The following is a 27663-nucleotide window of genomic DNA, read 5'->3' on the forward strand; positions in this document are numbered from 1 at the left end:
TACATTAACTTTATTCCCAGAGTATGCACAACACAGCAGTGATTCAAAATATCCTTATCCATGGTAATCAATGAAAATATCTCAAATTCAAGTGTACAACTAAAACTAAACCTTTGAAAAAATCTCTCCTTTAAAGGATACATAAAGCTCTCATACAGAATTCTTTTAAACTCCTCTATACTTAGATGTCAGTGTCTCTCACCTGACAATACCACTAGCTTTTTTCTTATGCATAGTAGAACATCTCATATTTTATAGTACCCATTTTATAAATAAATTGGCATTTTCCATCCCATTTGTGTTTATCTTCAGCTTCACAAAGAAACCAGTAAATAAAACTGTCAAGGACAGTCACAACAAAATGATCTCACAGCAAGATATAAAACTTGAAGATACTAAAAGATGCCTCTACTCTATTTTACATAAAAAGACAGATTTAAAAAGTGCAAGGCAAGATTTGCAGGGGAAGGGGAGTATTTGTTTGTTATTTTTAGGCACATCCACTTGTTTAAAGCAAGCTTCAGAATGAAATTCCAGTTTATTCTTCATGATACCTGTTTCAAAGTCTCTCTCACAAAGAACAAGACGAAAAAAAAATTACATCCGTCAAATGTCAAGCAGGGAATTTCCTGTCCAACTAATAGTCTTCAGTTATGTCTTGTTCTTCCTTTTTTCATCCTTGCGGGTTTTGGTTTGGGAATATACTGATTGTTCGCCTGATACTCAAGTTCTTTACGGAAGTAATGAATTGCTTTATTCAAACCTTCTTCCAATGGGACCTGTTCCCAAAAGTAAGGAGAGAATGATATCACTCTAAGTTCATATCAGCTCTTTTCACAATGGTATCTTTTTTAATACAGCTATCAAAAGACTGCTAGAAGTCTCATTCTTAGCCAATGTAAGTATTAACAGCACCACATACTGGTTATATCTCTGCACTGCTAATGCATGTTAGCTTTCAAACGTCAGATATATTTTCTGACGTATCAAGTCAAAAAAACCAGCAAATTTAAATCTCACCAGATGGTTATGATTGGTCTGTTTAGTGTCAAAACAGACTTACAAAATTCTGCCTTCAATTCATAATACATTGAAAGAGATAAGGACACAGAAATTTAGGCCCCTTCAGTTTTTAATGATCAAAGATGCTCTTTCAGAGAATCTTGCTGAACGGTATATAGCACAGAAAGGTATAAAGGTGGTGGAGGTTTTTTTTGTTTGTTTTTTATTTCTTCAGTGCTCCACTGGTATACAGAAAAAGGGATACAAATTATCATCCAGTATCTCATTTGGTATTCTTAAATCCTATACAAATAACTGTAATTGTTCATATTCTATGCCTGTATTTAAACACTATGATTTGTAGACAGGAACAGAAATCCTTCCCACTTTTCTCAGGAGCCGTATGCTCTGATGTGCTTGCTGATACCATCATCAATACAGGAGGATAAAATAGCAGCACAAAAACTACTTGCCTTGATGTACTGCTACTTTAGAGTAAGTTTTGGTACTGACTGCCAAACACAGAAGGTCAGAAGTATGAAGTTAACTGTCTTAAACCTTTTGTGATTGTAACACTTGCCGTTGCCCTTGTGCTTTCAGGCATAGCCTATTAATGTCCAGTGCCTCTGTGAATCCTTTCAGAAGGGTTTGGAGCTATTCTATTTGTAGGCTTACATTTACTAGATAGGTTCACATATTTCCTGGAAAGATTTTTGTCTGCAAATCTAAAAAAGCCTACAAACCACTGTGCTAGCTAGAATGGGGAACTGGCTAAGAAAGTCACACCCTTTCTGGGGATTAAGTAGACCTTACCTCCTCAAACCAACCAGCTCTTATCATCAGCTATGCCTGGTTATACACTTGCACAGTTAACTTCACCAAAAAGGTTGAGAAAGGAAAAAACAGCAACCACAGACATTTTGCATTTCTTGCATATTAGCTGTATAGAACAACCGCAATCTTGACATCACCTCAGACAGCTGGTAACTAAGCTTTAGAGGTGGACAGACATTATCATGGGTGGTGAGATGTTAGACTAACCCTGAGCACACTTTGAGCTTATCAACACACAGAACAAACTCTGAACATCTCTACATATGATACCCATAGTCCAAAACAAGGGCTTCTTATTCTGGTTTACTTCAGTCCACCAGAATAAAAAAAAAAAAAGTGTCATCTCTCTCTGGCTAGCTTCTGTTTTGCCTGAGTTTCACATATTTCCCTTTAAACAAACTCTAAAAACCAGAACACTTGTCTGGTGCTCATATTTCTCCCTATTAATTAAAAAAACCTTTTTGGTTACAATGATGGTACAGATCATCTTAAAAACAGTCTTACTCCAAAGATTTTCTAAAAATATTTTAATAAAATAAAATCAATTTTTTCCTTCCATAATGCATGTTACCACAGCAAAACAGGAATGAGGACTGCAGCAACAGCAAACTCATTAGCTCCCGTAACTATGTACCATTTATTTCAGAGGATTCATCGAGCTTAGAGAAAGGTAGATACTTTATAATATGCATGTGAAAAAGTTAAAATGCCTATCCTAAAAATGTTTTTTTTTTTCTACTTAAGTCTATTACAAATGCTAATGCTAATATGCTCTTCTGCATGGCACAGGCCATACAGTCTTACCCAGCAGTTCTTGAATCGTGAGCGAGGGCACAATACGAGAGACAGCCTTTTAAACAATGGTCCTGGAGATTGTGTTAAGCAGATATTCTGATAACTGAAATGCACCGTTATCATGTGGTCCTCCCCCATCCCCGTCTGCCTCCCTGTGTTTTTGCACAGAACAACAGTAATACAGCTGTACGTACCACAGGTTCCCAGCCAAGCAATAACTTGGCTTTTCTGATGTCAGGTTTTCGTTTCTGAGGGTCATCCTGTGCTTCTGAGAGAAACTGGATTTCACTCCCACTGCCTATTAAACAAGAGACCGTGCATTATCATCCACAATTCACTATGCTTTGCATTTACATCTTTCTTACCTATTGGAGCATCAAGTCTTTCTGCAGCTTTCTGCTTCATAATTCTACCACTGAAATACTTTCCACAGACACAGCTACACTGCATCCAACAGCTGGGTGAATCAGCTGTCCCACAGCAACATGGATTCACCAAGCATTTCACAAAGCTTTCAGCATGGATTCACAAAAAGGAAGTTATGCTTGACCAGTCTAATAACCTTCTACGATGAAATGACCTCCTCAGTAGCCAAGGGTAGAGCAGTGGATATCATCTACCTTGACTTCAGTGAGGCTCTTGACACTGTCTCCTATAACAACCTTATTGAGTGAGGGCTGGCTGAGCAGACAGTGAGGTGGATTGAAAACTGGCTGCATGGCTGGGCCTAGAGGGTGGTGATCTAGCCTAGTCGGAGCTGGTAACGAGTGGTGTATCTACCCCAGAGGTCAATACTGAGTTGCTGATACACCAGAGGGCTGTGCTGCCATCCAGAGGGACCTCGAGAAAGGAGTCTGGAGAAAAGGGCTGGCAGGAACCTCATGAAGTTCAACAAGGAGAAGTGTGAAGTCCTGCATATGGGGAGGAACAACCCCAACGCATCAATACAGGCTGGGGGCCACCCAGCTGGAAAGCAGCTTGGCAGAAAAGGGCTTGGGGGTTCCAGTGGACACCAAGTTGAATATGAGCCAGCCATGTGCCCTTGTCACAAAGGAGGTGAATGGTATCCTGGGCTGCAGTAAGAGGAGTGCTGCCAGCAGGTCGAGGGAGATAATCTGCCCCCTCTACTCAGCACTGGTGAGGCCACACCTGGAGTGCTGCATCCAGCTCTCAGCTCCCCAGTAGAAGAGAGACATGGACATACTGGAGAGAGTACAGTGAACGGCTACTAAGATGATGAAGGGACTGGAGCATCTCTCCTATGAGGACAGGCCGAGAGAGCTGGGACTGCTCAGCCTGGAGAAGAGAAGGCTCAGGGGGATTTTACCCGTGTGTATAAATACTTGATGGGGGCAGTAAAGAAGAGGGAGCCAGGCTCTTTTCAGTGGTGCCCACTGACAGGACCAGAGGCAATGGGCACAAACTGAAACACAGGAAGTTCCCTCTGAACATGAAGAAACGCTGTTTGAATGTGAGGGTGACCCCGCACTGGCCCAGGTTGCCCAGTGAGGCTGTGGAGTCTCCATCCTTGGAGATACTCAAAAGCTGTCTGGACATGGGTCCTGGGCCACTGCCGGCTGTAGGTGGCCCTGCCCGAGCAGAAGGGTTGGACCAAATGACCTCCAGAGGTGCCCGCCAACCTCAACCATTCTGTGACTTTTGCATTGCAAAAGGACTTCACTTCCTCTTTGCGCATACTCTCCAGTCTGATTTAAATAGCTAACATAGTACTTAACTTTCCTCATGACAACACCCAGAAACAGGACAATTTCTCTAACCAAATCTAGCAAATAGTTTACATGCCATGTCACTGTGGGATTTTATGGATGTAGAACTAAACTGCCCCTCTGGGTGGACTGAAACAGATCAAGTTGTTTGTGAACAAACAGACAAATGGAGGTACCAATTATTCTATGTGCTTGATGGGTTTGGTGCTGTGATTTTCAATTTCCTTCCCTGATCTGTGGATTCACAGATGTTTTCCAGAGGGAATAGTCCTCTGTTAGAAACATCACGTGTCAGCTTCTGTACTGTATGTTTGAACTTGTCTTTTTCAGATCCCTCAGATGCACTGCTGGAATCTACAGACTGAATACCGTTGGCTAATAGCATCGGTATGTCTCATCTCATTAGGAAGCCGTGCTAGAAGACTAAGCACAGCCCTTCACTTCCATTCTTGAGTGCTCCGATTTGCTACAGGTATGAGAGCAAGAATGAAGAGAAAGCCACAGTGTTTTCTTCCCAGCTACATACAAGGGAGGTGCTGACAGCCTTGCAAGAGTCACTGGTAGATCAGTGAAAAGTAGAGAAAGGCTGTCACCACAGCATGAGGTTTTTAATGGTAGTCGAAGGAGAACAGCCTGCATAATTGTGGAGAACCACCTTGTTGGAGTATCCATATCTCAGCTAAGATGTTATGCAAGACATTTTCATTCATGTGTTTTACATTTCATTTATGTATTGTCCTTGTGCCAAAACAAAGTTAAAAAAAAGCATAAACATTATACAAAATAATTGGTACAGATTGCACAGATACACAGAAAGAATGTATTCATTCTACTGTTCATGCAATATTTTACATACAATTGAGAGGATTTGGATCATCTTATTAATATTTAATTATATGATCAGGATACAATTAAATGTCTTTGATAAAGTTATTAAGAAATCCAAGGACCAATTAATTTATCCACATATTACACACACTAATCAAGTAATAATCATCTAACGACAGTAAGTACTTCATAAGCTTTACTAAGAATTACTTACGATACTCACCAACAAGTTTTTTAATTAACTGGGCAAATTCTAGGATAGTGTGCTCTTCCGGGTTTCCCTAGAAATAGAAGGGATATTTGTTACGGTAGCAATTAAACACCATAAGACATGTTAGCTTTCTGACATGAGACGATTCTAACAGGGTCATGTGAAAATCTGAAGAAGCTAAACATTATGCCTTATTCCTACTTTGATGAAAAAAAAATGTAACTTTGACAAGCTCCATACTTACTAGAAAAGTTGCCCTCCATTACATTTGCCTTGGTAATTCAGTGTATGTAGGGGGGTGCCCAAAAAAATCAGTCTGTAAAGAATGGGCAAATGCACCTCAGTCATGGTAAAGGCATAGACCACTCAGCAGCCCACACAAACACATCATCAGTTTGAAATCTGGATTCAAGGACTTTGCTGAGTTGAGGACAGACGATATAATGAAGTATACTAAATTCTTAGTTCATCCAGAATTACAAAAAAACAATATAGCTGCAAACAATTGCTTCTGCATTTACTACATCTTACATATCAATATGTATTTTTGCTTTCCTATATATTCCTTTTCTTAACTCTCATTTTTTTGACCAACATGCATGTGAAGTCCTGATCAACATTTCTGAACAAAATGCTGAAAGCTTCCTGTTAGCATTAGCTCACCTTCAACAAACTCAATTCCCTCCATCCCTAGCTTTCATTGTTGCAAAACTCTTCTTACTACATCATTTAACCTAAAGCTGAACATTTAAGTACATATAGATTTAAACATTAAGTCTTCTGGAAACAAAAGATGTGATGAGGTTTAAAAATACCAGCATTCGGATAGAAACATAGAACTGAATTTACAGCCACAGAAAAAAGGAAAATCTAGTGAAAAACTGCCCTGCAGAGTTGAATACCTGATCTGGCAAAAGTTGGCATACACAGAAATGACCTGGCATATGCCATCCTTTTTCTATTCTTGTATCTGCTGCTGAGAATAAGGTGACAACAAATGCGACAGAACAAAAATCCTATTAGAAAAGTTAATTTCTAATCAATATTAGAAAATTATACAATCGAATACTATCCCATTTGCCTCTAATCAAGGCTAGTATGAAGTGATTTCTAATTATTTAGACCTAAGTACTCCTTCAGTGCTTTTTATCATTAAAACCAGTCTTCAATCATTTCCCTGGTGTATTTTGCGTGTCGTCCCCCCCATATTTTGTTCGTTTGTTCCATATTCTAATTACATAAATCTTTTTGCTAAAACAAATGAAAAACTCTAGCAAATTTATCCTGTTCTTGGAACTGTAAGATCTCAACATCTAGGGGCTTAATCTTCTTATTTATAAAGAGAATACATGGAGGAATATACTATTCATAATGGAAAGAGCTTTTTTGCTCCATTTATTTCTTCTAGAAACCAGCATCAGTGACAAGGAGGAAAACAGAGGCGACGTTGCCACTGCACAGTAAACACAGTAGGGTGGAGCTCTCATACTCACCAAGTTGACAGGACTGCTGACATTGCTGTTCATCAACGCCACCAACCCATTCACAAGGTCACTATAAAAAGGGAAGAACAGATTCAGGCAATTTCCACTTCCCTATAAATAATATTCTTGTCTAAAAAGAGAGCTGCCTCCTCAGAGCTCCAGTAGAGCAGGATCAGGCAGCTGAATGAGGAATGCTAAAATCAGATTTACAGTGTATACTTCAATGGGTGCATGTTTTCTCAGCTGTTTGTTCCACAGTCCCTATTGTAAGATATACTGAACTGGAGGTTAGTTTGAAAGGGTGATTAGCTTTGGGATACACTGGCTATAGCTCATCTGAGCATATGAAAGAATATTAAAAAATACCAAGTTACTAAAAAACAATTAATACTTCCTCTTCCCTCCAGTACCCAAGCATATTTAGAGGCTCATTTCCAACCTATTTCAAACAGAACAGAGCAAGTTGTAAGACAGGGGCCCATGACACCACCACCTGCTTTGCAGTTTGTTATTTGAATTGTCTTCTTGCTTTCAGAAATTCTTAAGCAAAGTTCGTTAAAAAACAGTATTTGGCGTTACCTCCCCCCAGCAGTTATTTTGGGTTATCAGCAACAAACTTATCCGCTCATCCCTGGACATACAACTTCAGATCCCTTTCATTATGACTTATAATCAGGAAAGGAGTGGCTACTTTGAACTGATGGGGTTTCTGTAGCGTCTATCACCGCTGTTACTACTTTCAGCAGAGGGAAAGAACATTTCCAAGCGGAGAATGATTAAAACAACCCAGAAGCCTGGCACAGAAGTTCAGCTAGCATGACAGAAGAAAAGATTCTCCGGAACAGATTCACTTTTTCTTGGTGAAAGTACACTCTGGCCTTGTTTACACCGCAAATATTAGCTACAGCAATACTCCCTCAACCAGTTCCTTCCCCGAGACGGGGACACGTGCGTGTACAGCACAGCACCGACCACGGCACGCCTGCAGGCACAAGGTGGCAGCATTGCATTAAAATGCAAGGACTGACAAACTGCTCAGCATTAAAAACTTACCTACCCATTACTTGCTGTCCCTTGAAGGGAAGAACACATTAATATCTCAATTCAAAGTTCTAAGCCAACTAACATTTCATTTCTCGGTACTTCTAAAAACTTCAAGGTCTCCCTTCTGAAAGCAAAGCTGGCCTAAGAATGAATCTAATTTCTTTGACTAAAATGCACATGCACACAAAGTTGGCCAAGCTCAAAAAAACATCAAGTGAAGTAAATATCAGACAGTACAAACAAAGCTTACCTGACATACTGGAAAGCTCTCGTCTGAGTTCCAGGTCCATAGACCTAAAAACAGATGAAAATCAGAAAAGTTACATAAATGTAAAAGTCCTCTCTAGCCCAATTATCTTTTCCTCACCATTCTAGAAAAATGTCCTAAGGTGAAACACCTGAGACACAAGCTCACTGTTACCGGAATGGAAAAAGATGTGCTGGCAGAGCCTTTGGCAAAGCATCAGTTCTTTGAAGGTCGTCTTCCTCTTGGACGTGTGTCCAGTAAAGATAACCTTCGGCATTTTGTTAACCAGAACTCTGCATGTGGGAAACATTCTCAGGAATGTAGGACAGAGTGATGCTTTGTCCTCTCCTGGAACATTGAAAGAGGCTGCAGCATGCACTCAGCCAGAAGAGAGCACCAAATATTTAAAGCAAACCTCAGACTACTAAGATGTGGTTATGACAAACAATTTTTCTTTGCTCATTAACAACAGCCAACTTCAAAGATACCACCAAATGTTAGTGGTCTCTAAAAAATTGTCAAAAAAAATAGTACTGTAAGCATTTAAAGCAATCAGGACTGACAAAAAAAAAAGGTCATGTGGCTGTAAATATTACTATCTGGAGAAATGGGAAGTAGAATAATTTCTAGAGGATATGACTCCCAAAGTCACCTGTACAGATTTGTATCAAAATCTTAGAGGGGAAAAAATAAAAAGTTTTCTCAGGTTATGTGCTGGCACTTTGGACCAAGCAAGTTGTTTAAATTCCAACAGACGCTAAAGTGTACTTAAAGTGTACATAATGGTATCCGATCTAACACTAGTTTTTTTACAGTTTAATTGCATGCAGTACTAAAGTCCCCAGAACATGAATACTTAAATTCTGAAAGCTATCAGTAGGCATATTTAAGTGGTGAAAACACTTAAATTTAACTGGGGATGCACACTTCTTACCATCAACCTGCTACAACAAAAAAACTTTTTGGAAGGACAGAATAGAAAGCATGTTTGGTTTCCGAGGGGACAGAAAAGACAATACAATTGGTATATATGCCATTATCTCTCACTTGGTAAGCCTGCTACTCTCTGAGACCAGTTCAGAACCAAGAGAGTTCACATTTCTGTAGGCACTGGGTAAGATCAGGGGTTTACGAGTTTACCCAATAACTGATTGTGAGAAGGATGCACCAGGAGAGCACACTGACAGTCTGATGGACTCCCAAAACAAACAGGAAGCAGATTTTGTGTATGTATAAAGAGCTTCCTCCTTGTTTTCTTTTAGCTCGTTTTACAGAACTAAGTCATTTATGCATGGTTTCTGCAAAGTCATCAGTGTGGCCACCTTTCCGACATGCAGGTGGTGGCTGGCAAATACAACGCAGTTTCCTCCTCCCAATTCCTCTTAATAAATCCTTCCTTTACAATACTACAAAGCAACAATGGTCATGTTTGCACAGGCTATAATTTCTTCAAATTAAAGAGATTGTTTTCTCAAGAGACTATTTACTCCATTTGAACAAGTACTTTGAATCAAGAGAGTGAATATATTCAGTTTCTAAAAAGGTCAACATTTGGTATTCCTGCCAGCCAAATTCTGTGATGATACAAGGGTGACATTTTTTTTGGTCTCAACTACTGCTTATTGCTGATAATTAATTTTATTTGACCTGGTCAGCTAAACAACTCTTCCTTTAGTTCTTTTCTCATATTCAGTAATTCTCACTCAGTAGTTTTCAGTGTCAGACAGTTACTCTCTACAGAACAGTGATGCTGGGCAAAATGTTCTATTTTATCCTCTGTTACATTCTTGATAAAGTCTAGGTAGCATGTCAGTTACACAAAAAAACCCCAAACCAACCCAAAACCAAAACAGCCCCAAAGCTTTCAATATTTCCTCCCACAGAACAGCACTGATTCCAGACTTCTCTTACTCATGCTCTGAAATATCCCATGGATTGTATGCTTTAAAACAAGATAACTGCTTCATATTTAGTAAGGCTTCACAAAACTTCCACTTAGTGTTCTCACTTTGTTCTTTTTATAAAAGATTACAGTACTACTTCCAATAAAACTTCAGAAACTAAGAGTGAATGAAAAAAACGTTTGAGAGGCCAAATATGGCAATAGCGCACTATATGCACTGGGGAACAAACTTGAAAAACGGACATAGCTTCTGACCCTCTGTAGGCTAGATAAGCTTTCTAAACAGCATTTAGAGGCTCAGACTTTATGACCCAGGATGCCATCCTGGGAACATGCACTACTGACAAAGCAGTATATGGTTACACCCATATTTTGATACAAGCAAGTCCTACAAGGATCAAAAGTGTCAAAGCAAAAAGCTCCATCTTCTTGTCTGCTTCTACTTGCTTAGTGTCTTGCAACAAACAGAACCAGCCTCAGCCTGCAGCTCTGGGGGGACACCTAGATAAGAAAATGAAACTCTTTCTGCAGGAATTTGAGTGCTTTTTTTTTTTTCTATTTTTAAAGGAAAAAAAGCACTGAACCCACGTGGTTGTGCAATTAGCCTATTCAGTGTTGAGCAGATTCCTACAAGGAGAGACTAGGCAAGCTGGGCTCACTGTCTTTGTCAGCTACTCAAGACTAAGCCCTGAGATCAGGTCTTAATGATGACTTATATGACACATTAAATGTCATATGTCCTTGTAAACACTGGCCATTAAGTCACAGTCAGCATCACACAATTGCTACCATACTCTTGAGCACTGACAGTGCTTTGTAGAAAAAAAAGTAAATCTCTGGGGAACAAGAAAATCTTTAGAAGATGCAGTGAACACAGCATTCAAATTACTACAGGTTTGTTACTCTGAAATAACCACAAGCCTAAACCAGAAATTTAGCAATGCTTAGGAACAACAGAGTAGCCAAGATGCATCACTGATTACATTAAAACATAACAAATTGCCTAAGTTAGCAATCACTGATAAACAGCAAGAAAGTAAGCAAATGCTGACCTCCAGAGAAGACCAATCTTTCAAAAATTATCAGTGTACTTAAGTCAGGAGATGTGTACTGCTTTGCAGGATAAACACCATTTGAGCTTTTTTAATTTTGTTTTTTATAAAGCGTTCTAGATTTCACCCTATCAGTAGGGTAGTGTCTACTACCCAAGTTTTACAGGGGGTAACGATATTTTGGCATATTATTTGAAAAAGATTAAAGTTAGGGGTGATTTACCACAGGACACCAAGCTTCATCTTGCCTGGGCATGGCTATTCCCTGGTCTAGACTCTTCAGTGTTCTGTCCAGTTTCAGATTTTGCTTTACAAGAGTCACAGTAGTGGGAGTTGCCACAAAACTTTAATCCTTTTCTCCTTGGATTGTCTGCTCCTTCCTACAGGAATTCCTGGCTGAACTCTGGATTTTACAGTCTCCATTACAGGAATGCTACCTCAATCTCAAGATAGCTGCCCCATGGAGGTACTTAGCAACATTTTTAGCAGAACATTTAGCAGAAGCCATTGAGTGATTTCCTGGCACTTCACTCTTCTAACCTAGGCAATATTAACAGATGTTTATAAGAAATGTCTGTCGTATGTCAAAAACTGTAAATGTTTCCATGAGCTCACAAAGGATCTCAGATTCCAAACTACTTCTCCCTGTATCAGGGTGTCTCCTCATTTATTTTACATATCCTCAATATTTTATAACAGTAAATGAAACAGGATCAGGGCATTGTCTGTATCGCTACAGGCACGGTCTGTATTGCTACATTACCAGCAGCATCTTTGGCAGAGTACTGGCCTATGCCAGCTCTTGCTCTCCCAGACAATGTTGTGACATTGCTTAAGCACCATCAAGAGCCAAGGACCATTCACAGCAAACAGTCTGGATGTGACAACTTGCTTCAGCAGGAAAATTTAGCTGTATAGACGTGGGTCATGCCACACCAGTTTGTCAATGGTAACAAAATCCAGTCCTGGCTGGCTTTATTTACTAATATGTGAGGTAGCCTGAAGGCCTTTTATGTTATGTTATACATGGGAAACTTAGGCTGATCTCCAAGCTTGCAAAAAGACATTTAGATGCCTAACTTCCAAAAAGGGTTCAGAGAAAGTTCCTCAGCAGAAGGAAGTACCAAAACATGATTCTGTAAGCCTTGTCATGCTGTGCCCCCATAGAAGAGTTGTGACAGACAGAGACTGAAGTTCAGGAAGACTAAAACACTTTCTCAGATTGCAAATGGTAGCCTTATTTCTCTCTGGGAAAGGAACACCAATACTATCAAGAGCACATCTTCGGGTATATAATTCTATACACTTGAGTTTGATATACCGAAAGATTAGATTTTTAGAGGGGGGAAACCTCAGTGTTTTCTAAAAACAAGCCTCTTTCATAGCACATGAGGATAGGGTATAAAGATGAATAACTCTTCATGTCACTGAGAAGTCATTACTTACTGTTAGTGGTTCTCCCTGAAGGGCTTGTAGGATAAAATTACTGACAACTCTACCATCATTCATATGCATTCGAGGACCAAAGGTATTGAATATTCTGGCAACCCTCACTTCAACTCCTTCCTGTAGGAAAAGAAAAAAGAATTGTTACTGCCTTAATAAGAGTGTCCTTCTTCCTAAAAGTGCAAATTAACTCTCCCCTGTCCAAATGCTTTCTTAAGGATCCCTCTTACAGCTTTAACAAGCGTTGTTTTCTCACCATGAAACTTCTAACCTCTCATCAACCCTACTGGAAACTGTAGTGCATACAACAAAGTAATGTATACTACTTCTCAGTATTTACAATGTAAATTCTAAATCAGTGCTAGAATAGCTGATGATTTCAGCACACGCATTTTCTTCCAACAAGAACTTCAAGATTTTTCAATAGTACCCTTCCAACAACAACTTACTTCACCTGGGACTTACCTACATTTTTTGCACATAAGTGAAGTCTCATAATCACCAGATATAGCACTAAAGTTGAACACTTCAGTTAAGTACCTTTACCAATGCTATAAAGTAGGTCGCTTTGTAACCGCAGTCACAATGTTTCTTAGCTCCACACTACTTATTAGGCTGTGTAAATGCATGTATTACAATCCAGGTCTCTTCAACAGTTTAGTTTTTTTCCGAGAAATATTTCTATTATTCCCAGAAGTCCTTTCTGGAGGATATTTCGCAAATCTTCAAAGCAAAATGCAACAAATATGTGAAATTGGAAACTGCCTGGACAGAACATTTTAACATTGGGAGACTGCAGACTGAAGTAATCTCCCTAGGTATTTTCTGTTTACTGACACTCATTTGGACAAGCCACAGTTCATGATAAAGCCTACAAGAAGGATGTTTGGCCTTTGTGAGCTGAAGCATGCACTTGGCTCCTGATGAGTTCAGAGCAGTGTCTTAATGCTGTAAACAGATAGATGCTACCATGTGAGAGTGACAGCCACAAGGCACGGAGGAAGGTGTCAACTTTAGCCCAGGCCTATCCATCCTCCTCATACTCCCTGGTCCTCCCCGCTTCCAGAAAAAGCCATCCTTGTATCAGTCACAGGAAACACTTTACGTCTGAAGCAAACTTTGTGCTGCTGATTCAACTGAAGCAACTGAAGTCACATGCACAATGTTCTGGAGTTGCAAAAATTCAGTTATTCCTTCAGAGGATACACAGAACATCTTGTATTTTCAATGCCTTTTACTAAGGCATTGCCTTAGTAAGCAATTTACCAATGCTTGCCATTTTCTTGGAAGACAAGAGTGTGTGTGGAAGAAGCGTATTGTTCATACATCTGTGGCTGAAGCCTGCAGCTCACACACACTTCCCTCAGGAGAGACCTGGAAACACATTTTTCTTGGAAATAAATGTAGGTTCGCATACAAGAGAAACTTGCAAGAAAATCTGGTCTTCTCTCTTGGGTCTCCAAGAGATTCATAAACAAATGAATCCTCAAAGAATTTCCGTGAAAGCAATAGCATTACGTTTTTACAGATGAGAGAGTGAGCGAGGCAAAAGGCACATTTAACACTTTAGCTATTACTTGGTGTTGAGAAATGGGAAACACCAAGTAGTACAGGTAAAGCCCAACACTCCCTAGTATGGAGAAGGCCAAACAACATCCAGTTCTGTTTAACTGCAGGTAAGGTTTCAGTCGCCATGATGAAACGTTGTTTGTATTTGCAACTAAACTGTAAGCTAACAGTAACCAGGGAGTTAACTATTGTGTCATAGGAAAAGCCACAGTCTCGGGTCTTTGTCACACAACAAGCTTGCATCCACCACAGAGCCAAAAAAATAACCTCACAACATCCACTTGGCCCCACTGAGACACCCTGGAAAGAGCAGACATCCCTCCCCACGCAAAATGCATCAGTTGGGAATATGTTCTTTATTTCCTGTTAGCTAAAAAAGCACAGCAGTGTAACATGTCAAACATATACTTGCAGCAGCATGTTACAGAGCCATTCCCAACGCCTTCACTGTATCTGGAAGTACATGCTCTGATAGTTTCTCATTCTTTCGCTTTGCCCAGCATTCTATTTTAAAAAGGACACCAACTCCTTCAGGGAAGGATTGTATTTCATGTGGGCTTTCCAGATACTGCCATTAATAACAAGTACAGAAAATGAGGTGCTTGGAAGCTGGTACTCAAGGTAAAAATAACTCATTAAACAATGCTGACCAAAAAGCCTCTCTTGTACTGCACAAGCTACAGCAGCAGCCTTGTTTTCCAGTATTGGTTGGAAACTAGCAAGGGATCTAGAAAAGAAAACGAACACATTCTCTATAGGCACTTACTCACAGCCACAGTGAATCCAGTATTTCTTCTCCATTCTATTTATTCCCCTCCCCCCGCTGTAATGTTGTCTTTTAAAATGAGTAACTTTTTATTTATAGTGTCATCTAGCAAAGCTTTTCTCTGCAGTCTACTGCTTTGAAAAAACCTATTTTCTATGCAGCTGAATTTTCATTTGTGCCTGTAAAACTGTGATCTATCTTCTCAAAAGAAACTCTTCCACAGACAAAGGGATTTTGGAGCCAGTAACTTAAATTGTCCTAAGCTTCCTTTTGCCATTTCATGAACATTTCCTTTGAAGCAATCCTTTTTGCATGTTGAGTAACTCTACTCCTTTTTGTATTAACTGCCTACAAATACTTATGGTACACTCCTACCTATGTCCTGTTACTCTGAATATCAACAACAACATGTTAATTATGACTGACTACTTCCACCGTATTCCCACTAGCAAAGCCAATTACTTCCCCAGATTTGTGGCAGTAAGTCATGCACAATATTTTATTATATCCTAGAGGAAGGAGAAAAACTTCTTTGGCCCACATTTATACTGCTGAATAAAAGAGAGCTTGAGACTAATCCCTGACGCTGAGATCAAATGTGATCAACTTGCTTCTGTCCTCATGGTTGAAGACTGTGTCTTCCCATAGCAGATTAATCAGATAGAAAGTTCCTTGAGCAATCCAAAAAAAGAGCCCAGGAGTAAGCTAATAAAATGCAGCATTGTGGGCTATCAAAACACTTCAGCTCACTCTATTATTTACCAGTATGGACACGTTCACAGAGACTGTGCCTGTACTGATGGAGAGGGAAGACAGAAAAGATGCAAGAAAGATTGTTATCGCTTACAGAGGTACCTCCTCTGAATAAATACTTAGACTATTCTGTAGCTGTCAGTCAAAAAGTAGCATTAGTTATCCAGTCTCCCCTGCAAAACAAACTTGTCCATGGTCTTCAGCATGCATCTTTACCACTTAGTTCTAGAGATCCCTGCTCCAGGAAGTATCCAGGTATGAAGGATGCTATGGTAACATCTTAATTTAAAAAGACTTCTTTTAATTTTATAAGCCTTTTAAGAAAAGATATCTCCTTGTGTTGACTGTCTCAGAAAATAGATCAATACAGAATACAACTCAAATGTCAAGAGGTTTTTCTAACTGAAACAGCTTGAACATATGCTGTGGCTGTAATTCATATGGATATCAGGCAAGCTTCTCCTACTAATTAACAGTGCTTCCATCTTTGTAAAGTCTGTGGATCTACCTGAACAGCAAGCATGAATTAGACCGCCCTGCATACGAAATCAGGAAAGGGAAAGCTGCAATCCTCTGCTCTCCAGCAGACAACTGCGTTCAAAAAATCTGCCAGGGAAAGCCCAGACAGTTGCACGGATATCACTGCGACCTGATACAAGTCTTTATCAATATTTCAGTTAAAATTATTAAAATTGTTGCCTGCATCCTTTGCTTTATTAGTCACTTTCTTACTGATTCATATTCTTTCCCATCTGTTTCAGAGATCATTAACTAACTCTCAAAATTGTTCCCCAAACCCTGAATTGTAATCACAGCAGAATTACCAGCACAGTGTTCACCAGCATCCACTGGCGATGTGTTTAAGCTACCATACTCGACACTGAGGCTTGGTCCAAGGTATTTTATATATACGTACTGCCTATTATATAAGCAAAATGAAATTAATTCCTGGTTACTAACAGCTTTTTAAAACTGTTTTGCAAAAATAGTGATGCTGAGATCTGAATTTCATAAACAGTAAAGCTCCTAAACAAGCCAGGAAAGATGATCACAATCATCTGACTACTTTCAGCATAATGCAGATCCCTGAACACAACCAAGGCACACCTCCCATACTCTTATCTTATGGTTGAAATATTACTATGCTTCTAGTTCAACACTTCCCAGACTAGAGAAGCTACACTTCTCTTCGAGGTCTCTTCATACCATTATTTATACCTTCCTGCTAAAAGTACGTCCTATTTCTAGCACTTGCCTCAGCTTGCATACCTCTTGTATGTACTGTACATGGCCAATGCAAACAGCCACAGGCCTCCTCCATCAACACTTTGATGGGAGACATTGCCATTGGGAAGGGATATGTAACCACTTCAGTGCATCTATGCCCGAGTTAGTAGCTTATCCCCTTTAGACAGAGATTTTAACTTCAGTATTTTACTGCACAACATGGCTTCTGAACATGAGGTAGCAGATAACATAATCAGTGCAGTAATACCTAGTGAATGAGAACTGTATCACAGCTTCCAGTAAGGCTCAGGAATACATGCAAACAAACAACAATATATACACCAAACTATTTAATTTTGGTCATCTGCATAATGGAGAACTCTGCAGAGTTACACTCATGAATTAGCGTAACAATGACAGTTACAGGTGAAAGAAAATGCCTTACCACTGCTTTTAGAGCAACGGTGGCTGTATGAAGAGGAGGCGTCTGACATACAAAAATGAGAGGTGTGCCAAATTGAAAAGAACATGAGAAGCGACACACACTTTGCATCAAGAGATGAATGCTGCTGTGGATATGTTCTTATTCAGACACCAGACAAACCTAGTGAAGTGAGTCAATCTCCAAAAAAAGTTTAAAGTCTTCCTAACTTCAAAATTCAATTTGCAAAACTAACAATATCAAGAACAAAGAACTAAGTTCTCCAATTACCCGAGGGAAATCAGAAGATGGGATTTCTTACAGCACAGCAAGGAAAGGAAAAGAAAAAAAACAAACCTAAAGCAAAGAGAGTATGGAAAACATTCAGACTTTTCTTAGGAACTGCCTGTATTTATTTAGTCCATGGCTTTGATAATCATTGCAATCCAATCTTCTAACCTTGTCTACTGTATAAAGTTATTCTTCAATTGTTAACAGTTCAGAGCATACAGAAAGAGCAGAGATACTAGAGCATTAGCAAAACCATTGTGTCTGAATATGGGCCAGAAAACCTAACAGTTTTTTCCTGCTTTATTTTCACATAATTCAGAAAAATTGTTGCTCCACTGACAGAAAAAAGTCTCCTACTATATCCATGCTATGTTTGTATTAGGAAGTTCTGACAACTGAGATAAAACAACACAATTTATAAACAGATATTTAAATAATGAAACTCTCCATTTACTGAAGGGCTCCTATTACTAATGACCCAGTGAAACAACAGGTTGCATTTTTATAATATCACCTCAGACACTGCAGCACTCTCCTCCTCCCCTTTTCACCTCACTTCCTCCAACTGAATGTTAACAACAGATAGCTTTGTAAAACTATATTCCACTTCTACGTTTGCACAGGACCAAACACAATGTTTTGGTTCATGTGCAGAGCTCCTAACACAGCAAAAAAATTATTACAGATAGCTCTAACAACTGATTAGAAAATGTGCAGATCCATTAATCCAACAGTACAGAGAATACGTACCAGCAGGTTTTACAAAATGGCAGGACTATCAGAAGGGCTGTACGACAGTAACTGGAACAAGCCAGTTTTAAAAGCTTAGCATTATTTAATTTCTGTATTATTACAGTTTGCAGGACTTAACTTTATTGAACTATGGGAAAGGAATTTTATCTGTGATTTCTCTTTTCCAAAGTATAAAAGCCTATTTGTGAACGAGTGGTTGAAAGCAGCACTGTTTCCTTTTTCAAAGTGGAGCCAATTAATCAAGAAGATAAAAGTGACTAACAACAAACAGTACTTGAAATTTTCAATGGAACTGCCACATTTATTGAGAATATTATTATAACTGTGAGTGTGTGACCTCTCAGACTTTGCGAAGGAAAGGAATTGTGGATGATTTTCTTCTTTCTGAATTTCACAGGCTTTGTATATAATAACTCAGATGGGACACTAGCTGCGGTGCTGACATCTACACTTGAACAGTGTCAATGCCCTCTCACGTCAGCAGTGAGAGGGGCTGTGGCGTCTCAACTCTTCTTACCTACATTAGAGGCACTGCCCAAGGCAGCTGACTGCCTGTAGCACCTTACAAACTCCCCTCTCCAACCCTGGCATCACCACTATTCCTGGATGTGAAACTCCTCTGCATGGCTTCTAAAAAGCTAAAGGAATCCATTTAATCCTTTTACCACTACAGTTTAGCTTTGGCCTGGTATACCTGCAACAGTAACCACCATCTGTGCCATTAGCCATTAGCCAATTCTCTGGGCTTTTGACTATTGCCCTGAGGAGATGCAATGCTTCCTCTTCTCCCCCTATGCCGTCACAACCACAAACAATTCAATTCTGTTCTTCCACAAAAAGCAACAATTCTGCATCTTTTCTTAAGCAAACTGCTAACAAACTTCAGGTGACAACACCAAAAAAGAATGCTGCATGCTTAAAAATAATCCATTTTGAATATCAAGGACAACGAGCGATAACTAGAGAATACAGGATAAATTCCCAAAAGACATTAAAGCAAATGGCTTTAATTCAGCATAGCTATTTGTTTTCTATCTATTTACTCACTAACTACTTGGTTATTCACTATTCAATGCCTTTTCAGTTGCAATGCAATCAACAGTTTTCATTACCCTGACATTTTACATCAAGGCTTTTTATGATTACTGAAACCAACTCAATTTGTAAATTAAAGATCAGGGGGAAAGTACAACTCAATAAAAAACAGAAAATCACCTTAGTGCTGCAATTGCAATGCACTTCTATGTTTAACAAAATTCAACATCAGTTTGCATGTGTTATTCTCTCACATTAATATAATAAACTTCACCTCTAGCATGTCTTCCCTTTCTTCTGTTACATATTAAGATTTTTTGGCACCTTGAGTCTTCACAGTCGTGGTTACAGGATATTCTATAAGGCAGAGCATAACATTTGTCCACTTAAAGAAGGTTATGCTTAATATTTAGTTATGATAACTCAAGTCACACACCTGTATATGAAGTTTATGCAAAAGCATGAAACACTGGAAGGACTAGGAAGAATAGGCAGAATAGTAACAAAAATAAGAGTACAGAATGGAGAAAGTAAACAGATTGACCAGCTGTTCTTATAAGAGAGTTTCAAAACTACGTCTTGCACCTTGTTAAGGCAAGTGAGTGAACTGAAAAAGGCTTTCCAGGAGGGAGTGCTAGCAGGCACTGAAAAAGAGATGAAGAGAAGGGAATTCTGAAGAAGTCTGAATCAGAGGATGTAACTTAGTTCCCAGATGAACAGGGCAAGAAACTAAAGCTTCCCGTGGCTTGAGAAAAGTTCCAGAAGCAGGTACTTCCTTCACACTAAGGAACATGGCTGACCTACGCTCCCATATGAATTGAAGAAGCGAGAGCTGCTCCTGGAAGCCTATAGCAAATATCTTCTCAAACCACACACTCAGGTGCCTCACACAGGATGAGATGAACTCGTGTACGTGCTTTGGATTTGAGAGCCCTCCATTCCTCCAGCAAATATTGAACTCCCCATCTCTCCTTTCAAGCAGATGTTTATATATTACTGAATGCTACTACTGCCCTTGGACTCTTTGATAAGGAAGTACTGCTGGGCTTACTTAAAGACAGAAGTTGTAAACAGGACATAAAGTCAAGAAATGCTTAATTCATAGGGTCAAAATAAGTGAACAAAACAATGCTGCCAGCAGAAAAGAGCGCACCAAAAAGGTCTTGGTCAGTCAGGACAGGCTAGTGAGGAACTCTGACAACTGTGAATAAAGAGTCATAATCTTTGATTAGATTCAAGAACTGTTCCGATTCGAACAGCCTGTCTGGAAGTATATGTAGAAGTTAATTTTTACATTTTTCGGAAACATGATTAGATATATAAGGTACCTAACTATGTGCATGATGATGGAAAACTCTGGACAAAATTACAAAAAAAACCACAGAAATAAGTTTGCTTGTTTCTTCTTTTTATTGAAGCTGAGAAGATTCTGGAAACATTTTAGCCTGAAATCCTGTAAATCCAATTGTTTTGGGCTAGGTCACTCCTGTCTGCAAAACCCCTTTAAAAGCACAATACTTACTTTCATAGCAGTAGTCAGATTTTTCCACTAGCAAAAGATAATGTTTCCTTGACTAATAACAGTGTACCATCTAAATTCTGGGGGGAAAAAAGGCTCAACAGTGTTTCAGAATATACCTGAATGTGGGACAAGCTAGGGCAGACTTCACTAACCCATAATAAAGTACAAGAAATATCTCACAGAGCTGCCCCTAGGACAGACAGCTCATTTGCATCATGAGTTTTCACTTAATGTATGTGTGCATCACAGTTCCGCCTTACAAACCTTTACTATCCTTTGTAAATCCCACACAAAATTTATGGGATAGTATCATGACTCATCCTGTGGCTTTAAGATACAGCCCATGGTTTTCAAAATGACCTACAGTATTGCCCTTCTAAAAGAATACTGCAGTGTGTATGACAAACTTGCAAAAAATTCAATACCCTACAGCACAAGAATGTCTCATAAAAACTACAATATTCAACTGCGAACGGATTTCCAGACCTGTGAGGAATATTGTTCTACAGTGAAGTATAGAAAACATCATCCTGAACAAGAGCAGTACCCCCATATTGTACCTTAAAAGATTTAAAAGAGAACAAAGGAGACGTGAACCTCTGCCTTCTCTTAGAAGCGGTAAGAGAAAATTACTACAACCTCTGTACTAAAATACCATCCCTGAAGTCTTACCACATAAGTTGAATTCTGTTTTCAAGGTTTTTAAAAGCCTTTAGTATTTTATCACTTAGGGGTTTAAAACTCTACAGAATATACTACATTTGATTGATTTATACCTTTGTATATTAAGGCTGCAAACACGAAGAAACAGTGACATGATTTTCTTTTGTGTGCCACATTTTCTAATTGCATAGTCTCCCAGAGACTAGCTGAACAGCAATTAAATAAGATTCACATACAGGTGAAGAGTTGATGTTGGGTTAGTTAATGATGAGTTTCTACATGTTGATTATAAACCCCACAGAAACTGGCACATATCAATTCACAAACATATTTTAAATTGCATTTTTATCCTCATGTTACTGTCTTTGGCTGAAAAACTGCATTACACAGCTGAGTAGTCGTATCTTTCGTTAAGGGCTGTATTTATACCTACATAATTTAAACACATTTCTAAACTGATTTAAAATACATTACTCCTATGTAGGTACTCATTAAAGAACTTCCTTGTTTTTACCTGTATATTCTGATTTCAATTATGCTTATTAAACTTTCCACATTTATCAGTAATAGCCCTATTCAGCAAAGTACTTCTCAGCACAGGACCAACTTAAAAAAACTCTGTTATCTGGCTCCCAAATTAGTCGGGTCACCCTAGTCTAATCTATCTAAAAACTGCTTACGATACTGAAAGACAAAGTATGTCTATCAAGAAGACTAAAGCACATATTCTTGAAGAACACTGCTCATCTGAAAAAACACAACAGATGGGAGCAATAAAACTTTTGCATTAAAGAAAACAGATTTTGCAGCTACAGTATGAACGCTCCTACTCAAGACATTCTCTTTTGCCCTCCTACCCCTAAATACACATATTCCAGTTTTGCCACACATTTGGCATTCACAATTACAGAAAATCCATTGAATCCGATACAAGTTTAATACCTGCTTCATGTATGCATAGCACATGGTCTCTGCAACCCGCTTTCCTTCATCATAGCAGGCTCTTGGACCTATTGGATTCACATGGCCCCAGTAATCCTCATTCTGAGGGTGAACTTCAGGATCTACGGGGGAAAAAAAAACACCTTAAATGATCTATCCAAAAAGTGACTATATGTAATGAATCTTTCAGTAGATCACTGGTGGTGTACAGTTTAACACCTCTCTGACCTATGGATTTAAAAGATACTAAGTTTCAACACCATTCCTTAAAAGTGTATTCACTAGAACCATGAAAATGACAGTTATGGAAGATGTGAGACTCTAGTAAGATAACTGAGTACAAGCAAACAGCAGCCATTATCTGCTTTCCCCTGAAAAAGTGTGCAAGCAGAGAGTTAAACTCAAGTCTTCTCTGCAAAGGTAGACTACCTTGAGGGAACAAATAAGACTCTTATCTAACATAATTCAGACAAAATACTATAGGTTATGTAGGCAGCACTTTCTACTGTATTTGGAAAAAAAGAAAGTAAAGCATCTTCAACTTCTATAAAATAAGAAACAAGGACAGAAAAATGGACAAAATGGAGAAGTACTGCATTTCTTAAAGAAGAAAGAGTAGAGCGATGTACCACAATGTACTTGCTATGTTTCTTCTGTTTTATCCTAAGCGTTTTTACTAGCTAGCACTGGGCACAATCAGGTTAGATAATCCTTTGGTTTGATCCAGTAGAGAAGCTCTTGATTACAAAATAAACGAACCAACCAAAAAGCTCCTAGGAAGCTCTGTGTGTGTGTGTTCACTCTATATGCTTGAAACAATACAATCACTTTTGTTACATTTCCCCACTTTGCTACCTGTGCTGCCTTATACTCCCTATTGGGTTTGAAGTTTGCATACATTAGTACTAAACTTCCAAGTGTTACAGTTTAATTTTTGAAACAACGTTTCTCCATTCTGATTAACCCTTCTAGTTTTTATGCTGCTCACAGACATGATTACAGATGAATTCCTGCCATATGAGAGCCACAGAGCAATGACAAATGCAGAGAGGTTTTACACGATTACAAAAGCCTATAGCACTCTTAAAAGGGCCCCAGAAGGTGCTGTGGTCTAGACGGCTGCTTCAGTTTCTGTTTCCTTTCTGCCAGAGGCAGCCTTACCAAAGTTCCTATACAACACTGCTTTGAGAACTCTTGTGGAAACAGCTAACAGATATTTTCTGACTTTATCTTCTGTCCTTCATTTTTCAGCAAAATTACTTTGTCTGTTTAGTCAGAGTATGATACGAGTAGACTCTCTCCACTGGCTTTACTGAAACAACAAAGCCTGGTAATGGGAGTTTCAATTTTCCACTTCAGCAGGCAGATTGTAGCAGAGCAATGAGGCTCCAAAACTTGGGGTTTTTTTTTGCCTGTTGCTCCCCTGTTCCAGAAGGGAGTTTGTTCAATTACAGAAGAGTCCTTGGGGCTACTGTTTTTCTCTGTGGAACCTGACTGTGGATAATCAAAGGCAAGGGAGGCAGTAGGAACGCTGCACTTGCTCAAGCTGCTTACTTGGTAGCCTGGTCATCTTAGCGGATCTCTTGCTTGAGTATTTGCTTTGAATCTTCTTGACTGAAGTTAGTCCACCAAAAGTGTACTCTTTGAGGTATGTTTTTTGTCCTTCCTCACTTTTTCCTCACAAAGCTTTGCATTGTGTTAGAGACGAGTATTTTTTGTTTGCTTGTTTGTTTTTTAAAGCCTAGACTCTCACAACTACTAATGCTGAGCAGGTGACTGCCTGCATATCTCCATTAAGCTTGCAACACTGCTATTAGCCATTAGGCAAGAGCTCACAACTGCAGGAAGTTTCTCTAGTAGGCACACGGTCTGTCACACACCCCAGGGAAGTACTGAAGATTCTCATTGCATCCAGCTAGCAGTTCTATCAGTCATTGTCTCGCTACTTCACTTCTTAGTAACAGTAAAAGGAAGGAGGAGGGATATGGTAACATGGCTCAATATTACGTTTTAAGAGACACCGCAACGGCATGCATGCACAATCACTACTTTCTTAGCTTGGAGGTTATGTCCTTTTCTCTAGCACTGTGCTGCACACACTAGGGTGATTACTAAATTGTAACAGTACAATTGGGGAAGAGAGAAGTAGATTTGCTACCAAAATTAACTTTCTTCATAGATTTTCATTATGGCATCTGGATTTTAAGCAGAGCTCAACACTCAAAATTCCACCACAAGCTCTTTTGAAAAAGAGCCGTGAACTAAGACATAGGAAGGTTACAGACAAAGTCTGAGCCTCATTCCACCGCTCTGAGTAGAGATTTAAAGTGAGTACTAATGCCAGCATTTTAAGCTGTGAGAAGTACATCTGATAAAGAAATCAAGCTAAGACAGTGATGAAAATCTATCAACCATCCAACAAAAGGTTTTTAAATACCCTTTTACACAGTCACATCTCAAGAGTGCTAAACACTGCTTTATCCTTCTTACCTCCATATACCTCTGATGTAGAGGCCAGCAGCAGCCGTGCTCCAACACGTTTAGCTAACCCTAAATTTTAGGCAAGGAAAGAAGAACATAATTAGACCAAGTTCAAGAACCTTTCAGTCACATTAACTGCTTTAGAGTGATCCCATTTTACATGCTTTTAAAGAGAATTCAATTTCTCTTACTAGATAAATCTAGCTGCAAATCACATCCATAGCTCCCACTCCCAAGCTAGAAGACTTGAGAAATGGCAGAGCAGCACCCACATGTGTGAAGTGTTTGCTTCTGGGACTACAAGTTACACTGAACCAAGATCCAGGAACTTAACATAATATATCCCAAATAAAGGCCAAGTAAGCATAAACCATTCCAGTTAGGAAAACAGGATCTTGAAACAACACACCATATTATGATTATAAAACTTAAAGATAAGCTACATAAAGAAACTGATACAGAATAATGTGTCATAGAACAAAATCAATCGTTTTCCCTTTATTATGCCCCTTTAAACAGCCTGGATGATCCTACCCATCACTCAAGATTATTCTGCACTCCATTTCAATGACTTTCTGGCCTTCAAGTTGGCATGGCCAATCCAAGAAATCTCTCATCTATGCCATACAACTGTCTAGCACCTCAATAGCTTCTAAATCACTTAATTCTCTGAATTGTACTCACTAGAGTATTGTTCAAATGAGAAACTCAGCTGAGCTAAAGCCCAGCGGGTTTTTTGCCTCCTAATAAACTGACACCCAGTTCAAGCTGCAGTATATGCCAAATAGATCAAACATGGGAGGAAAAAGTAGTGAAGGCTTGAGGCCCTGTTTTCATAGGCCCATTCCCAGCATCAAAACCAATAGACAAAGCTGAAAATGTTGTCTTGTAATTACCTAACATGAAGCTAGACATTACATGTTCTTGCAGAATTTGCTAGCCAAGGCACACACGAGAGGTTGCAGTACCCCTCATGTCCAGGGTTTACAGAGCCAATGCAGTTCCACCTAGTTCAACATTTGCTGTGGTGGAAAGGAACAGTCACTCATGGCAAATGTGGGAATGTTCCACAGTCACCAAGGTGAGAAATGCAGTCATGGACACAACTTTGCTATAAAAATCCCATGCTCCTAATTGTTCCTATGACTTCTATAATTACTGCACTGTTATTACTCCATAGCCAAGTTACAGGCATGAAGTTCTTGTGCTTTGATAGCTGAGCTTGTGTGTTATCAGAGTTCATCTGCAGATAGATTTAAATGAAAAGCATTAAATTCTTCAGAAGGGAAAAAAAAACCCTTATTTTTCTTAAAGAATCAACTTTTAAAAATGTTCCGCTCATCTGCTCCACCCTTCTCTCCCTCCAGTAACTCTGTCCAGGTTATATTATGTCTAACAAAATTAAGTAAGAAAAAAGATTTCCACTTACCCAGCATGTTTAATGTCCCAATAGTGTTGGTCTTTAATGTTTTTATAGGATTATACATGTAATTTGGAGGAGAAGCAGGAGATGCTAGATGGTAGATCTGATCCACTACAGAAAACCGGGGCGGGGGGGGGGGGGGGGGGGGGAGGGGGGCGGAAGAAAGTAGTATTATTTTCCCATGTAACATATTAAATGAGAAAACATTAGGATCAAAAACCAAGTAGATCTTTCTGTATTTCCTAACATTGGAACTCAGCACTTCCTATACTGCTACCTACAGATAATATATATGTATGCAAACCTCTTGTAACCCAAAGCAAGACTTACTTTTTAGTAAAACAAAAACTAAAGCATAGTATATACCAACACTATTGACACAGATACAGATGTTTGGGTGCTGACATTTTTCACTTGTAAAAATTTTAGTTATGAGCACTTCAGAAATGTTTAGAAGCTGCAAAAGTATATGCAACATTCTATTACCCTCAAGTTTTTAAGTACTACCAGATTCAGAATACTTTTCTCAAATGGAATCCCACGCAAAGATGGCAGAAACATTTTTTAATATCAGAAGGAAACTTTTGGGAAAAATAAATATTGTATTTTTATTTGTAAGCCACTTATCAATGAAATATTAATGAGATTAGTATCATATTTATATTTTAAATATATACACCAAGATATGGGCATGCAGCTTTGGTCCTTTTTCCCCCTATTGCCTTTGCTCCACTGGTTGTTCTATGCTGCACTTTGGATAACACAGCATTTTAGCTTTATTAAAAAAATACAAACAAGACCTCCCCAATACAGAGATTCCAGCCTCCCCAGTTATGTAATATAACCAACACACCAGACCATACCTTGCCATCAATGAAGGTATACTGATACCTAACCTAATGTAGAGCATAGGTAGATTGGGTACTGGCAACAGATTGCCCAGGTACTGCAAGTCCCAATCTTAACTAATTAAATTTGCTGCATTTCTGTGGTTGCAGTGTACACAAACCTAAAGATTCAAATCACCCACAGGAAATACATATTCCACACAATAGCAAAATAGAGCTGTATAGTATAAAAATATTATAAAATACAAAATAGTATAAAAAAGTAAACAGTTACACCACTGTCCTAAGTATAGACTAGAACCCCTGCAAACCTCATGAAGTTCAACAAGGCCAAGTGCAAGATCCCACACCTGGGTCAGGGCAATCCCAAACATGGATACAGGCTGAGCGATGAGT

General features: G+C 39.0%; 1 protein-coding gene across 3 annotated transcripts in view; it reads right to left on the reverse strand.

The window, feature by feature from the left end:
• UXS1 (UDP-glucuronate decarboxylase 1) overlaps positions 1-27663 on the reverse strand; it is a 66950-nt gene continuing 39287 nt past the window's right edge. The window contains exons 7-15 of one of the 3 annotated variants that reach the window (XM_075711438.1): positions 26426-26530; positions 25006-25065; positions 22516-22637; positions 12574-12693; positions 8176-8219; positions 6891-6951; positions 5410-5467; positions 2826-2929; positions 1-779 (exon numbers count right to left, since the gene is read on the reverse strand). In XM_075711438.1, the coding sequence (XP_075567553.1) occupies positions 648-779; positions 2826-2929; positions 5410-5467; positions 6891-6951; positions 8176-8219; positions 12574-12693; positions 22516-22637; positions 25006-25065; positions 26426-26530 (806 nt within the window). In that variant the 3' untranslated portion in view covers positions 1-647. The remainder of the gene's footprint in view (positions 780-2825; positions 2930-5409; positions 5468-6890; positions 6952-8175; positions 8220-12573; positions 12694-22515; positions 22638-25005; positions 25066-26425; positions 26531-27663) is intronic. The other 2 variants (XM_075711448.1, XM_075711442.1) reach the window with 2 other exon arrangements.

The sequence above is a fragment of the Pelecanus crispus genome, chromosome 1, assembly GCF_030463565.1.
Source record: "Pelecanus crispus isolate bPelCri1 chromosome 1, bPelCri1.pri, whole genome shotgun sequence".
Taxonomy (NCBI): domain Eukaryota; kingdom Metazoa; phylum Chordata; class Aves; order Pelecaniformes; family Pelecanidae; genus Pelecanus; species Pelecanus crispus.